The 15,536-nt window shown below is 54.4% G+C and overlaps 1 protein-coding gene across 1 annotated transcript; it reads left to right on the forward strand.

The window, feature by feature from the left end:
• The first annotated feature begins 1,010 nt into the window (after positions 1-1,010).
• On the forward strand, positions 1,011-15,376 carry EPHA1 (EPH receptor A1). The gene is made up of 18 exons (XM_074315241.1): positions 1,011-1,161; positions 2,107-2,171; positions 5,947-6,228; positions 7,136-7,532; positions 7,759-7,914; positions 8,227-8,571; positions 8,737-8,864; positions 9,109-9,259; positions 9,705-9,801; positions 10,015-10,073; positions 10,882-11,007; positions 11,896-12,081; positions 12,240-12,301; positions 12,423-12,629; positions 12,806-12,955; positions 13,215-13,408; positions 14,876-15,031; positions 15,112-15,376. The coding sequence occupies exons 1-18, from the start codon at positions 1,080-1,082 to the stop codon at positions 15,188-15,190; spliced, it is 2,922 nt and encodes a 973-aa protein (XP_074171342.1). The 5' UTR covers positions 1,011-1,079; the 3' UTR covers positions 15,191-15,376.
• The last annotated feature ends 160 nt before the right edge of the window (positions 15,377-15,536 follow it).

Consider the following 15,536-nt stretch of genomic DNA (forward strand, 5'->3'; position numbering starts at 1 on the left):
GAGCCACTGTTGACCCTGTTTTTCACCTTCACTGGGGTCCGCTGCCGCCTGTCATTTTGGCCATCTGTGTGCTTGCTTCATGTCCTAAGTCCCAACACTCCTCAGATTAATAGTTTGTTTAAGCAAGGACTGCCTTACGCTTTTGTGATGCTTTCAGGCTTAATGCATGGAAAGTAGAAACTGAATAAGCAGCTATTAAATATAATGTAAGGCTGCGTCCAAGAGGGTGGGAAAGGCCTGGATTGACATCACCAGATAGGGCTAAAGCTGGATCCCTTCCGTCTCTACCACTTGTGCTCAGAACCTCTCCGGTTCCTCTTGTCTGCTCTGTAAAGAGCATGCGAAGTTCAAACTCCTTAATGAGTTTACCAGGACCTTCCCAGCTCTGGCCCACACCTGTCTTTCTGCCTGGCTCCCAAGATAAATCCTGTGCCCCAGCAGTCAAACTGGTCCATTCGCCACTCCCAGAACGCACCTTGAGGCTCCCTGCTTTCAGGCCCTTGCTCATGCCTTTCCCAATCTCTTTCACTGGAAACCCAACTCAAACGCCTACTTCCTGCAGACTCACCTCAAGTGCCCGGCCGGCTGAGTTTGCTCCCTCTTCCCTCCTTCTAAGTGTTGTACGCCGCCTTGCATTCTGGTCATTAAGCCTGCCCCACTGAAGCACAAGCCCCTGCCTCCCCCGGTGTCTGTCCCAGTGCTGGGCCCCGAAGAAAGAAAGAGGGAGGAATACAAGGGTGTAGTTCAATGCCTAGGTAGAATTAGGCTAAAGGCTGGATCAAGACTTGGTTGGTAGGGTTAAAATTAGGACTAGGTTAGTCAGTTCCTAATCCCACCCACTAGGCGGCGCCCGCAGTCTCATACCTGTCAAGACGCCTCCGGTTTTTGAAGTTTATTACCTGTCCAACAAGTTTCCTTCCTGCCCTACTGTCTCTTTAAGAAGGTGATCCAGGTGAGGCCGGGACTCCGCCCCCGGAGCTGGCCCCGCCTCCCACCCCCGCCTGGCCCGCCCGGCTAGCCCTGTCCTCGAGACCTGGCCCAGCTGTCCCGACCGCGGTCCCAGGTCCCGGCCCCGCGCCATGGAGCGGCGCTGGCCCCTGGGGCTTGGGCTGCTGCTGCTACTCTGCGCCCCACTGCCCCCGGGGGCGCGCGCCAAGGAAGGTACAGACCCCCGCCCCCAACCCTTCCTCCCCTGGCCGGGCTGGCACCCCCCTCCAGTAGCCGGCATTCCTAAGGAGGCCTCTCCTTGAGCCCCCCTCCAGCGCTCTTGTTTTGTCCTGCCGCCAGGCTATCGACTGGGCAGGCCAATCTTTGGTCTTTGACCCCAAACAGCTGCTTTCCCGGGCGAGTCACCCCCGCCCCTGCTGGGCAGCAGTTTACACTTGGGGGTGGGGTGCAAGGAAGCAGCGTCCAAACGCCCACCCCAGCGATCGCGGGGCCCCTCTTGCCCTGGCAGTCCCAGCCTCAGATGCCCAACCCAGAGATCTGAACCCTCTGAAGTCCGAGGTGGGAAGTCGCCCAATGCTAACCTAGGGACCCACGGCTGGGGGAAGGGTTAGGAGTCGGGGTGCAGCGGTCCCCAGATGTAGAGATCAAGCCTTATATGTGAAGGCTTGCCCACCTTCTTCACCCCTATGACCCCCACTTCCCAGACTCAGAGCTGTACCTTGTACCCCACTCCACACCCCCAGTCATAGTCAGAGCAGGCCCTTTGCCAGTGGGTGGTTCCCCTCTAAGTTCCCCTGTCCACATCCTGCCCACTCGTGACCCCCAGAGGCTGAGCAGCTTGCTGCCCATGCACCCTTCCATTCTGCAGCTGATGGGTCCCCCACAGAGTGAGAGGGTGCACATCTGTGTGGCAGCTCTTGTAAGGCTTCCTGCGTTGACTTTGGTCAGAGATCTAGCCTTCCAACCCTTACTCCACTCTGCCTTCCTCCCTTCACACTCCTGAGGAAGACAGACTAATTACTCCCTGGAGCTCTTCACAGCTGTTAGGAGCAGGATGTTGAAGCCTGGGGGCTGGGGGACTCAGAGTGAGGAATGTGGGTTGCACATGTGGGGCCTCCTCCCCCAGAGGTGACAGGCCCCTTTCCTCTACACCTTCAGTCACTCTGATGGACACGAGCACCGCAGAGGGAGAGTTGGGCTGGCTGCTGGACCCAGAGGATGGGGTAAGTGCTAGGGGCGGGAAGGACCCAGGATGGTTCAAGGCTGAAGGCCAGTGGGAAACGGGGTGGAGAGGTGGGTGGAGGAACGGAGAAAAGAGCTGGAAAAACTGGAAGTGTCTCCTCTGGGAGGGGGAGGGGAGGTGAGTCAGCCTCCTGAATGGGACTTGGGGGCGGGGGTCAGGCTTCACCCCATGGGGAATGCTTCAGTACCTGGCTCCTCTCCTCCCTCCCCTGTGAGGCAGGGCTGAATACTCCTGAGGAACTGGGGAGAGATGAGTCCACATCTTGGGGAGGGAATGGACCATCCTGGGGATGGTTGAAGACTGAGACCAAAACAGGAAAGTGTCCTCAATCTGAGGTTCATCTTTCCCAATGGAGTTGCACAGATAGGTTCCAGGGGGTCAGGGAACCCCATAATAATGTATTCAAAGTTGTGGCCTTTTTTTTTTTTTTTTCTGGAGAGGAGAGCCAGGGTTTTCATCACATTTTTCAAAGGGTCTGTGACTCCCCCAAAGTCAAAAGCGGCCTCAATAGAGGTCCCTGAGCTGTTGGCACCTCCTCTATCCTGCCCAGTGCAGGCACACCATGCATTCCAGCTGTCTGGGTTTGTTCCAACCCCTTCTTTCCTTGGGTATTCCTAAAACCCAGAGAGCAGAGGTAGGATCTTATGAGTCCTAGGGAGCACCTATCTGCCATTTAGCAGAGCTGCCCAGGAAGCACAGGAGGCTGGCCCAGTGGCCTAAGCCTCCAGCACTCTGGCCTCAGGCCTTTCTTCGCTCTGGTCCTAGACCCTGTTCTCTGGGGGTCCCCTTTCACCTTTCCTCCTCCAGTAGGAATCAGGCCTCTATTTCTGGAGTTGGGGTGACTTGCTTTCTTTCCCTCTGGGTCCTTGGGTCCTGGCTCCACTCTCAGCTCTCCCACAGAGTAGCCTGTAATTAGAATTAATAGACTAAACCATAATGTATCCTACAGGAGGGGCTGCTTGGAAAATCCCGGATTAGACCAGCCCTAATAGGCGCCTCATCTCATAAACCGGCTAATCACTCCACAAAAAGGGCTGCAGGTCCATCTGCTGGCTCCCACGGGCCTCCACTGGTGCCCCTGCCACCTCCACCCAAATAACTCTTCCCTAATTGGGCTGGAGAGGAAGCCGGGCAACTTTCCCAGCTCAGGCTCAACAGTACTAAGAGGGCAAGAAGACAGCAGCAGTCACACACTCCCACTGTGTCTACCTCAGCCTCTGTCCTCCTCTTCATCTTTTCAAAACACACGCACACTCAGGTCCAGGCTCCCCCAGAATGTACCCACCAGGCAGCCAGCCCTGCCTGAGTGATAAGTGAAAGGATCCTGGGCAGCTTGTTCTCCCCATCCGTCACCACTGGGAGAGACAAGTGACAGCTGGGAACATCTGCTTCTGGCTCCAGCTGCAGGGGTGGCAGTCTAGCTAACAAGCTGCACATTAACCACCCACCACCCTCCCACCTGCCCCCCATCACATGCCTTCCCCATCACAGCTTCCCCTTAAGAACAGGCTCTCAGTGCCTTCTCTCATCCCAGCTTCAGTGTCTGGATAGCCCCTTGCCCAATCTGTGAATTCCCTAACTTAATGCACAAATATGCCCCTGCCCCTCCCCACCCCAAATTGATAGTTAATGGTGCTTTTTCTTGTCTTTCCCCAGAACTGAGAGTAGCTATGAATGCCCCTGCTATCATAGTGGATTAAAATCCTTTGGGGAAGTGAGCTTTCTAAGGGCCTCTTGGTCTCTTCTCCATAAAATAAGGGGATTGCAACCAAAATATCAATGGAATATTTTGTAGAATGTGGGAGCCTCTTTCTTAAGTTCATCTGGCAGAGAAAATACTTAAGAATGGATGATACTTTTTTTGGAAAAAAAGAGTAATGAACTGAGGGATTGTCCTACAGACACCAGAACATACTATATACATCAACTATAATTAAAACGTGTGGCATTGCACAATAATACTTAGGTCAGTGGAACAAAATAGAAAGTTCAAAAACAAACCCGCGTATGTAAGACTTTAGTATGTGATAACACTGGAATTGCAAATCAATGTGGAAAGTCTAGACTAGCCAATAAATTGACAATTGAATGTCTACAATTGAAAAAAAAGAAAAAGAAGATGGTAAAGTTACACCTCCACACTATATACACAAAAAAATTAATTCTAGGGAGATTAAAATCTAAACCTAAAAACCAAACCTACAAAAATATTAGGAGAAAATATAGAAGATCTTTATAAGTTTAGGATGGGGCAGCTTCCCAAACACAACACACAACCCAAAAATTATAAAGGAAAAGGCTATAAATGTTATTATATAAAAAGTTTTAATATATGTCAACATCAAAGACATTAGCAAAGTTAAGTGGCATGACAGACAGGGAGAAACATATATTTCAAGCAAATAATTAATGTCCATAATACAAAAAAAAAAATTTCATCCAAATGAACAATCAAAAGATATAACAATAGAATATCAGACAAAGTTACACATAATTGCATAAAATTACGAATAGCCAGTGAGCAAAAGAGAAACGTACAACCTCCTCTCAAAGAAATGTAAATTAAAAAGGCGTTTTGTCTAGAAGCTTGGCCAAAAGTAAAAAAAGCATTAATATTCAGTGTTGATGAGCTTTTGAGAAAATTAGCCCTCAGGCATTGTTGGTGGAAGTGTAAACTGATAAAGCCTTTTTGGAGGACAATTTGGCCTTATCTTATGTATAATATGTTTACCCTTTGATACAGCAGGTCTACAGAATAACACTTGTATGTTTTTTTAAAAAAACTTTTATGTTAAACACACACATGAGAGAAACATTAAAACATTTCTCTAGAGGCAGAAAATGGTCTGGAAAGTTTTACTCCGATTGTTAAGAGTGGCTCCCTATGACAGTGGACTGGATGGATGAGAGAACTTTCACTTTTTAATATAAGTTTTTGTTCTTTGATTTTTTTTTTATAATAAGCACATAGAAGCATAATGATTAAGAGCATAAATTCTGGAGCCCAGAATACCTGTGTGCACGTCCCAGCTCTGCCTCTTAATAGCTGAGCATCTGGGGCGAGTCCCTTAACCCCACTGTGACTCAGTTTCCTCGTGGAAAGTACCACTGTGACTAGCTCATGGTAAATACTATTAGTTCCAGCCGTTGTTAACTAAGTTTAAACATTCTTTTAATTTAAAAGAAATGAAAGGGGTTGGACTGGATGGTGTCTAGAAGTCCAGCCAACTCTGTTGTTGATTTTGATAGTGGCCCTTACTGGCAGGCATATTGGAGAGGGTGACATTCCCTTATACAGAAGAGGTCTATTTATTATGCTGCTTCTAGCCTCCTCCAAAAGCTCAGGGGTCTCAATATTAAAACACTCCTCTTCTCTAAACAAACAGGCACAAAGATTTTGTGAATGAGCTTTTGCTATAGAAATCTGCCGTTGGGGTACTTGACAGCTCTGTTGATGAAATCCATAAAAATTGGTGCTCATATTCTTGCAGCTGGAATGGGCTGATCGAAGGGAAAAGGGATGGCTACGGGTGGGAAAGGAGCATTGTCTTGCCCACCCTCTATCCAAATAAATGCCTGACTGTAACACTTCATCTACTGTCCGTCCTGGGGCTGAGGGGTGGGCAGAGGCAGGAGAAGCAGCGTGATCCTGGGGGACACTGACACCAGCTCGCTCACCATCAGCTCTAGAAAATGAGGGTTTGGGGAGCAGGTGGTGACTTGGAGCCTGACTCTGTCTGACTTTCCTCTCACAGTGGAGCGGGGTGCAGCAGATCCTGAATGGGACACCCCTATACATGTATCAGGACTGCCCAGTACAAGAAAGCGGAGACACTGACCACTGGCTTCGCTCCAATTGGATCTACCGAGGGGAAGAGCCTTGGCGTGTGCAGGTGGAGCTGCGGTTCACAGTGCGGGACTGTAAGAGTTTCCCCGGCGGCGCCGGGCCTCTGGGCTGCAAGGAGACCTTCAACCTGCTGTATATGGAGAGCGACCAGGACGTGGGGGTTCAGCTCCGCCGGCTCATGTTCCAGAAGGTACTTTTTACCCCTTCCGTGCCATTCCGGTCCGGGCACTGATCCCTGCCTCACTGCTGTCCGTGTCCCTGCTCAGCTTAAGAAAAAGAGAAGGTGGCAGAAACAGGAAGAGAGTCTAGGTGTTGACTAACCAAAGAAATCAGAAGAGCCGGATTTGAGTACTTTTTCTGTGGTGTCCCGACTTTGGGTGTGTCACTTAACCTCTCTGAGCTTTGGTTTTCTTGTCTGAGAACAGTGATAACAGTGTCAGCCTTGCCTACTTCAGAGGCTTTTCAGGCATCCATTGAGATAACAGCTAGCCGTGGTGGAGGCTGGGAAGAGGTGTCTCAACTTTTCAGTAACCACCGCGCACTTGCGTGGCACCTCCCCGTGTGTATTGCTGGGCTTGTGTCAGGAGATCATTCTTTGCAGCCTCTTTCTCTAATTCCGTCCCTGTCTTTCCGACTCAGGAAAACATACCGGAAGGGCAAAAGAGTTCAGAGCACGTGATTATAGGGTGTACGCACATTTTTTCCCTAAGATAAGATGTTGTAAAGTTTGTTATTAGTAATAAATTATGACATACTTTATAACCGATTACCCCATTGGCACTCACGTGGGCAACACCTTCCAATAGCAGAAATGACATGGGTCATAGCTGCACTGCCTGGGTTGCAATCCTGGCCCCACCTGGGTAGCAGCTGTGTGATCTCCAGCAAGGTCTCTAACCTCTCCTAGCCTTTGTCTCCTGTCTGTTAGCTGGGGGTGGCTACCCATCCCACCTCACAGGGTTATTGCATGAACTCAACAGCATAATGCACGTAAATGCTTAGCCCAGTAACTCACGTGTAATGGGCCCTTGGTTTCTGGTTGTGTACTTCATTTCTGTTACGTGGTCGCTCCCCTTTTCCCTCTACCTTTTCCCCAGGTGACCACGGTGGCTGCAGACCAGAGCTTCACCATTCAAGACCTTGCCTCTGGCGCTGTGAAAATGAATGTGGAGCGCTGCTCCCTGGGCCGCCTGACCCGCCGTGGCCTCTACCTCGCTTTCCACAACCCGGGGGCCTGTGTGGCCTTGGTTTCCGTGCGAGTGTTCTACCAGCGCTGTCCCGAGGCTGTGCATGGCTTGGCTCGATTCCCTGACACTCTTCCCGGACCTGGCGGGTTGGTGGAAGTGACCGGGACCTGCTTGCCCCATGCCCAGGCCAGCCCCAGCCCCTCGGGTGGTCCCCGTATGCACTGCAGCCCGGAAGGCGAGTGGCTGGTGCCGGTGGGGCGGTGCCACTGTGAGCCTGGCTATGAGGAAGGTGGCGAAGGATGCCTTGGTAAGGACACTTGAAGAGGTGGTGGCAACCAGCAGGGACCACTCGGGGGAGGGGGACTGTGTCAGGGGTGCCAAGAGAGGGAAGGAAATCAGAGATTATTAAACTGAGTGTCGGAGGGCCCCAGAGAGACACATACAGGGGTGTTTCCGGTACGGGGGATGGGGAGGGGCGATTTCCACCTGTAAGAGCACTAGACAGCCATGGCTCTGCTGGATTGTCTCTCCAGCCTGCCCTCGTGGCTCTTACCGGGCGGACATGGACCCACCGCATTGTCTCAAGTGCCCCCAACACAGCACCGCCGAATCTGAAGGGGCCACCATCTGTGCCTGTGAGAGCGGCCATTACCGAGCCCCCGGGGAGGGCCCCCAGGCCGCATGCACACGTGAGTCCAGCAGCAGGGCCTGGCCATCTGTGAGGCGGTGTGGGACCTTGGCTGAGCCCGCGTGAGGGTGGGCATTTCCCAGAGCTAATCAGCTGTTGGAGACTGACTGTCCAGGGTGTCGTGTCAGACACTTGAAGACCTTCCCCTGTCCCCTGCCCCCCCCCGGAAGAATGCAGAGCCTGTTACGCTACTTTTCCTCAGTAGGAATCAAATCTCCTGGCAAGACCTTCAGAGGACTTCAAGAATGGGGGTGGTGGCAGGAAACGAGGGCCAGAAGCTTAGGCTCTTACCGATGGCCCCTTTCTCCCACAGGCCCTCCCTCAGCCCCTCAAAACCTGAGCGTCTCTGTTTCGGGGACTCAACTCTCCCTGCATTGGGCACCCTCCGCAGATATGGGGGGGCGCCAGGACGTGAGATACAATGTGGGGTGTTCTCAGTGTCGCGGAGCAGTGCTGGACGGTGGGCCCTGCCAGCCCTGTGGAGGGAGTGTGCGCTTCTCCCCGGGGGCCAGCGGGCTCACGAAGCCTGCTGTGCGCGTCAGCGGCCTTGAACCCTACGCCAACTATACCTTTAACGTTGAAGCCCAAAATGGAGTGTCGGGGCTGGGCAGCTCCAAGCACGCCAGCGCCTCGCTCAGCATCAGCATGGGGCACGCAGGTGAGGGGTCTGAGGAGGGACTGGGCCTGGGGAGGGACTGGGCCTAGAGGAAGCCAGAAGGGCTTAGGACCACAGGGACAAAGTGATGGGCAGGATGCCACCGGAAAGCTACTCAAGTTATTTCCTCTTTCCTTCTAAATCCACTGGAACCCTCTGGACTTTCAGAGTCACTGTCAGGTCTGTCCCTGAGGCTGGTAAAGAAGGAGCCGCGGCAGCTGGAGCTGACCTGGGCAGGGTCCTGGCCCCGTATCCCCAGTGGGAACCTGAGCTACGAGCTGCATGTGCTGAACCAGGTGAGAACGCAGCTGAGAGACGGTCTCTGTCAAGGCCTGGCACACCCCTACATTCTAGCCTGGGGTGCAGGATGGGGGGAAACTGCCCAAAGTGAACCACATGGCTTTCTGGGGACCAAACCTACACAGAACTCTGGCTTAACCCTTCCCCGGCCCGGCCCTCCCCCCATGCTCCCAAGACCGCTCATCACCTCTGCCAGGTCTGGCTCGGCACGGCCCAGTCAACACGAGTCCCCATCCACAGGATGAAGAACGGCACCAGATGGTGCTAGAACCCAGGGTCTTGCTGACGGAACTGCAGCCAGATACCACATACATCGTCAGAGTCCGAATGTTGACCCCTCTGGGACCTGGCCCTTTCTCCCCTGACCATGAGTTTCGGACCAGCCCGCCAGGTGGGTACCTAGCCTGTGTTCTTCTCCAAACACACAGGCACCTGTCATCCCACTGAAGCCCTCTCAGACCCTGTTCTAGTCAGTGACCCTTCCTTTCCCTCGACACACACTCCCACACACGCGCAGAAGCTGCCTCAGGGGGAGAGCCCCACACGGACTCACACCCCTCCCCAGTGATCTCAGACGCACCTTCTGATACTGGGTGCTGCCGGCCAGCGTCCCGTCAAGTCCCCTACCTGCTCAGTTAGTGTTCAGCGGCAGGCAGCGCAAGCTGGCAGCCCCTGTGGGAGGCCCCTCCACGTGCTCTCTCATATACAGTCCCATCTCCCCAGTTAGGGGACACACGTGAGGCCCATGGAGGGACCGCTTCTGCGCTTGCCCTTCTGGCCTCCATCATCCCTGTGGACTCTGAGCCTCTCAGACTTCCTCCCCCCGTGTGCCACAGTTTCCAGGGGCCTGACTGGCGGCGAGATCGTGGCCATCATCTTCGGGCTGCTGCTGGGCGTGGCACTGCTGCTCGGGATTCTCGTCTTCCGGTCCAGGTATTGCTCCTGCCCCTCCCCAGCCACCATCCTCGGTGTCTTTGTCTGGTCAGAAGCCCCTGAATGCAGCCTCCACGACCCTCCCATTCCCTAGTACCAAAGCTCCACTGTGTCTCAACCTTCACCCTGCACCCTGGAAAAACTCAGCCGGAGCCCACAGGGCCCCTGAGGTGGTCCTGGGACCCTGAAGAAGCTGTCCCCAATCCCCCACAGGAAAGGTCAGCGGCGACGGCAACAGAGGCAGCGTGATCGTGTCACCAACATGGACCGAGGTGAGTCAGCATCACCCATTTGTTGGGAGGCGCCACTGGGATGGGACCGAGAGACCCACATTTGCTGGGCTAGTGCTGGGGGCGCAAGTGGGCTCTGTTGTCTCTAGGCTTCTTGTCTTTTGCCACCTAATTAACTTTGGTTAATTAACTTTGTACTGAGAGCACCCCAGAGGCTCTGTGCAATTACCTGCTAGCTGTTCGTGCAACTGTACCCATGCCCGGGCTTTGGGCAGCCTCCCCATCCTGGCTGGCCAGGTGTGTGGGCTGAGGCTGAGTGGGAGGGAGGTTGCTTGGCAGGCTCCCCGAAGTCCTCGGAGGCATGTGGGCTTCCTGCTGGTCACTTCATTAGGTGCCCCACAAAAGGGGCGAGCAGTCTGCGATTCATCCAAGTAATGGGGCGGTGTGAGGCTTGTCTGGGAATGTGAATGAGGTGTGAGTGATTGGGGGAGTATGGTGAGCCGGGGTGAGGAGGAGGGGCAAAGAATTTGAAGCCCGGGTCAACCAGCCCCAGGAAGATTGGGTAACCTGAGGCCACGAACACGCTTTTGGGTCTGGGTTCCGGCCCACTGCTCTGGGCCTGGGGCGGGGCGGGTGAGGACACGGAAGCTTTGCGCATAGAGAGGAGAAAGAAAAGCTGGCTGTGGAGGCTTTGTTGCTGAGGATAGAGACTTTCTCCCATTTCAGCCAAAACGGGACTCCTCAGGGAACAGAAGACTGAGAAGTCCCAGGTCTGCTGCCGGCCCCTCCCCCCATTACTCCTGAGCCCCGAAGTTGGAGCTCCTGTGCTGAGCCTCTGTTCTCCCCACAGAGGACAAGCTGTGGCTGAAGCCTTATGTCGACCTCCAGGCATATGAGGACCCTGCCCAGGGAGCTCTGGAGTTCACCCAGGAGCTCGACCCCACCTGGCTGATCGTGGACACTGTCATAGGGGAAGGTGAGCCCTCTGGTCCGTCTGGGGGCCGCACAGAGTTGCCAGCCAGCTGCTTCCTTCCAGCCCTTCCCTGCGGAGCCCAGCTGCCTCTACTCCGGCCCAGGGACTCCCAGATGAGTTCCCTCTCTGCTTGACCCTGCATCCTCCTTGAAGTGCTGTGGTCATTGTTACAGCCCCCTTATCAAGTGTCCTGGAGTAGCCCCTGCCTCACACACAATCTGCTTCTGTGGTTATGGAGTTCCCGATAAAGAGCATTAAACACATCACTTTTGTCAATAGTGGACCACTGTGCCCAGGCTCAGGCGCTTCTCAGATGGTTCTCAAACGTGGGAGAGGTTCCGAGCCTCCTTCACCCCACATTCCACCCCCCCTCCAGGGCCCAGTGCCCTTGGGCTGCCCTGATCCTTGGGTCACCGGGGGAAATGGATCTGAGCAGAGAACAAAGCTTGGCAGTGTCCTTGCTGATTGTGCGGCCAAGCTGGCCAAGCTTTGACCAGGGGAACTTGCGGAAGAGAGGCAGCAATGGTCAGCCTCCCCAGTCATTTGTGTGCGGGCCCAGGACCAGCCTGCCCTTCATGAACGCACCCCGGTGCCACCGCACAGCGTCCACTCACCCCGCATTTACTGAGCACCCACAGTTAGCCAAGAACCGCACTAACCCTGGAGACAGTGCTGAACAGGCTCCCCAGCTGCATTCCTGTTCCAGACTCCTGTCCCCTTCCCTGGGAAGTACAGCCTAGCTCTTGTCCCAGAAAGGGCACACGAGGTTTCTGATCCGAGAAGAAAAGAGAACTGGGGGACTGCAGGGTATCGCTGCCTGTCCCCTGGGGTTGGGGGTGGCGAGGAGCCTGACGATGCATCGGGCTATGACCTTGTTTTCTCTACACCCAGGAGAGTTCGGGGAAGTGTATCGAGGGACTCTGAGAATCCCCAGCCAGGACAGCAAGACTGTGGCCATTAAGACCTTGAAGGACACATCTCCAGACGGCCAGTGGTGGAACTTCCTTCGAGAGGCAACGATCATGGGCCAATTTAACCACCCTCATATTCTGCACTTGGAAGGCGTTGTCACAAAGAGTATGAGGAGGGGCTTGAGGAGTATGGGGGAGGGGAAGGAGAGGGTGAGACCACGACGTGGAGGCGACATGTGTTGCCAAGGCAGGGAGTCTGGTTCTGGTGGTTCTGGGTGGAGATGGGGTGGAGGCTGCCATGGTGACGTACGCTTTGTGTCTCAGGAAAACCCATCATGATCATCACAGAGTTTATGGAGAATGGAGCCCTAGATGCTTTCCTGAGGGTGAGGAGGGCAGAGGACCGGCTGGGAGGGAGGATGCACCATGGAACCCTGGGTATTGGCTCCTGGTCCTGGAAGAGGCGACCCTGCCCATCCCGTAACCTGCCCACTCACCCTGCTGCAGGAGCGGGAAGAGCAGCTGGTGCCTGGGCAGCTGGTGACCATGTTGCTGGGCATTGCATCTGGTATGAACTACCTCAGTGACCACAATTACGTCCACCGGGACCTGGCCGCCAGGAACATCTTAGTCAGTCAGAACCTGTGCTGCAAGGTGTCTGACTTTGGCCTGACCCGCCTCCTGGACAACTTTGATGGCACCTACGAAACCCAGGTGAGAGCCCTGTACTCACCGCGCACACAATTCATGCCTCACCTACAAGCACACATGTGGGATGAGTGTGGGATGCGTGCACATGTGGACACGGTGACTTCCCATCCCTTTCCCACAGGTGTTTTTTCACCCTTCCTCCATGCCCTGAAACACATCACCTTTCTGTGCCTTATTAGGGAGGAAAGATCCCCATCCGATGGACAGCCCCTGAAGCCATTGCCCACCGGATCTTCACCACGGCCAGTGACGTGTGGAGCTTTGGGATTGTGATGTGGGAGGTGCTGAGCTTTGGGGACAAACCCTATGGGGAGATGAGCAACCAGGAGGTGAGCCCGGTCTCTTCACACCAATCTTCTCCCCAAATCCTCTCATGCCTCTTTCCTGCACGTATCCTTGTTTCTTCTTCCTGACCCCGTTTTTCTGCCCTTCTGTCTCCTCTGGTCCCTTTTGCCTCACACCTTGTTCTCTTTACTATTGGTCGGGAGGTTTAGAGGCTCCATTGCAATCATTGTGTGAACAGAGATTGGTTGTGGGCCGCCAGGTTAGCTTCCTACCTTGGGCCTTCCTCCCCTCCCCCCGCTGCAGGTAATGAAGAGCATTGAGGATGGGTATCGGCTGCCCCCTCCCGTGGACTGCCCTGCCCCTCTCTATGAACTCATGAAGAACTGCTGGGCCTATGACTGTGCCCGTCGGCCCCCCTTCCACCAGCTGAAGGCACATCTAGAGCAGCTGCTTGCCAAGCCCCACTCCCTGCGGACCATTGCCAACTTCGATCCCAAGTAACCATGCTGGGGAGGGCAAGGGGATTCGGAGGGCAGATCTGGGAGAAGGGAAATGGGCATTTGGCAGTGTCCACCAGGGGGTGGGCCTGCAGAGCTCCCGACAGAGTCCAGCGCATGAGGCAGGACCACAGCCTGCGTCCTCGGGAAGAGGCCATCCCGGATGGAGGAGGTACTGTCCTGCCCTGGGCAGCTCAAGTTTGATAGCAGAAAGGAAGCAAACATTTCAAACAAAAACTACAGGTAGCAGCAGTGCTTACAAGCTGATACCTGCCCCAGGGGGCTTGGTCACTTTGATGGGGTGGGGAAGACAGAGAAACAGGCAAGCGATGGACAGTGGGACATCTGTCATGACTGAGAGGAGCAGCCTTGTGGGGTCTGGGAAGGCTCCCAGCTCACGTGGCCAACACGGGTTGGGGAACTGAGGGCAGGCTGACTGCAAAGAGCAGCGGGACAGCAGCACCCACTTCAGGGACAGTGGCCAGACAGAGATGAAGCTGGAGAGGTGACAGGGTCAGTACAGGAGCACCCTTGAGAAGTCGGGACTTTATCCCGAGCACGGAGAACTAGTAACCAATGTTTTAAAACTGTCCATGGGAGGGACACGGTCAGAATTGCATTTTTATCAAAAACATTGCCAGGATGTGGGAAATGAACCGGTGGTGGCATTGAGGCGGGGGAGATAGGCAAAGCGGGGCTTCCAATGCTTTATCGGGCAAACCAGCCCTGGCGAGCTGGCCTCTGTATCAAACCACCATATATAACCTTGTTTCTGGGAGAAAATGTGCTCCAAGTTCCAACTTTCAAAACTATCTTTTGGAGCACAACTCCCTTGTATACTGGAGACTGTATGTGCTAATCTTTTTGGAATGTTGGATGTTTTTTTCCCCAGCAGATTTACTTTGCTAATGGTTTTTGGCTCTGGCTGGCTTTAGCACAGGAACACTCATTGTATTGTAGGTGTCAGAGTGCAAGAATAACAGCCAGGGTTGGAGGTGGCAAGTAGGGGCTGCTCCCAGAACTCAAGGGGCCGCCCTCAAGAGAGGCAGGACCACGGCCGGCTTCTGGGCCTCTGCTTTTGCCTTCTGCTTCCTCCCAGCTGGGAGAGTGGATGCTTGTGTGTCTTACCTGGCCACTCCATTGCAGATGGGCTTTGTGGTACGCTCGTGTTGGGACTTTCAGGGCAGCCACCTCCCCCGGGTCTATCAGTGTAAGCCAGACTGTCAGCCTGCCCACCGCTGTGAGTGTACCAGGAAGCCGGCCAGGAAATGGGTTCACAGACAATAGCCGGGCTAATCCACAAAGTCTCGATAATCTCTTTGCTCAGACACCAAGTTGAATTTTGGCCGCCATGCTCACAGGCTGAGCCCCGGTTTCAGGAACGCCAGGGGCGAGCTGGGGATGGGAAGACCAAAGATAGCCCCTGCCTGTATTTCCAGCGTGACTGAGGTAGCCCGTGTCCCACAGGCTGACCCTTCGCCTGCCCAGCTTGAGTGGCTCAGATGGGATCCCCTATCGAAGTGTCCCTGAGTGGCTGGAGTCCATCCGCATGAAACGCTACATTTTGCACTTCCGCTCAGCCGGGCTGGACACCATGGAGTGTGTGCTGGAGCTGACGGCCGAGTGAGGACCCTGGGGGCCGGGCAGCGGAGGGCTGCTGGGCTTTGAGCTCACACACTCATGACCCCTTTCCTTGCCCACAGGGACCTGGTGCAGATGGGGATCACGCTGCCAGGACACCAGAAGCGCATTCTTTGCAGTATTCAGGGATTCAAGGACTGAGCCGTCTCTTCCCCCCCACACTGTCCTCAGGGAGCAAGGGTGGGGCCATGGTCGCTCAGGCCCCTTCCCTCAGCCTACCAGGCCTTGGTGCTGCTCCTGCCCCCTCTTCCCTGAGGAAATGGCCTCTGGAGGCTGGGAGCCTCTTTGTTTTAAAAAGGGAGGTGGGGGTGGAAGTAAAAAGGTAATTGTGGGAGGGAGCTGGGGGAGGGTTTAATATATATATATACTATATATATATACATATACATATATATTTTTGTAAATAAACAGGAGCTGAATTTTCACCCTTAGCTCTGGTTTTTTATCCCTCCGTCTCCTCCATCACACCCTTGAGGGCGGTAGCACA

This window comes from Rhinolophus sinicus, linkage group LG11, assembly GCF_036562045.2.
Source record: "Rhinolophus sinicus isolate RSC01 linkage group LG11, ASM3656204v1, whole genome shotgun sequence".
NCBI lineage: Eukaryota > Metazoa > Chordata > Mammalia > Chiroptera > Rhinolophidae > Rhinolophus > Rhinolophus sinicus.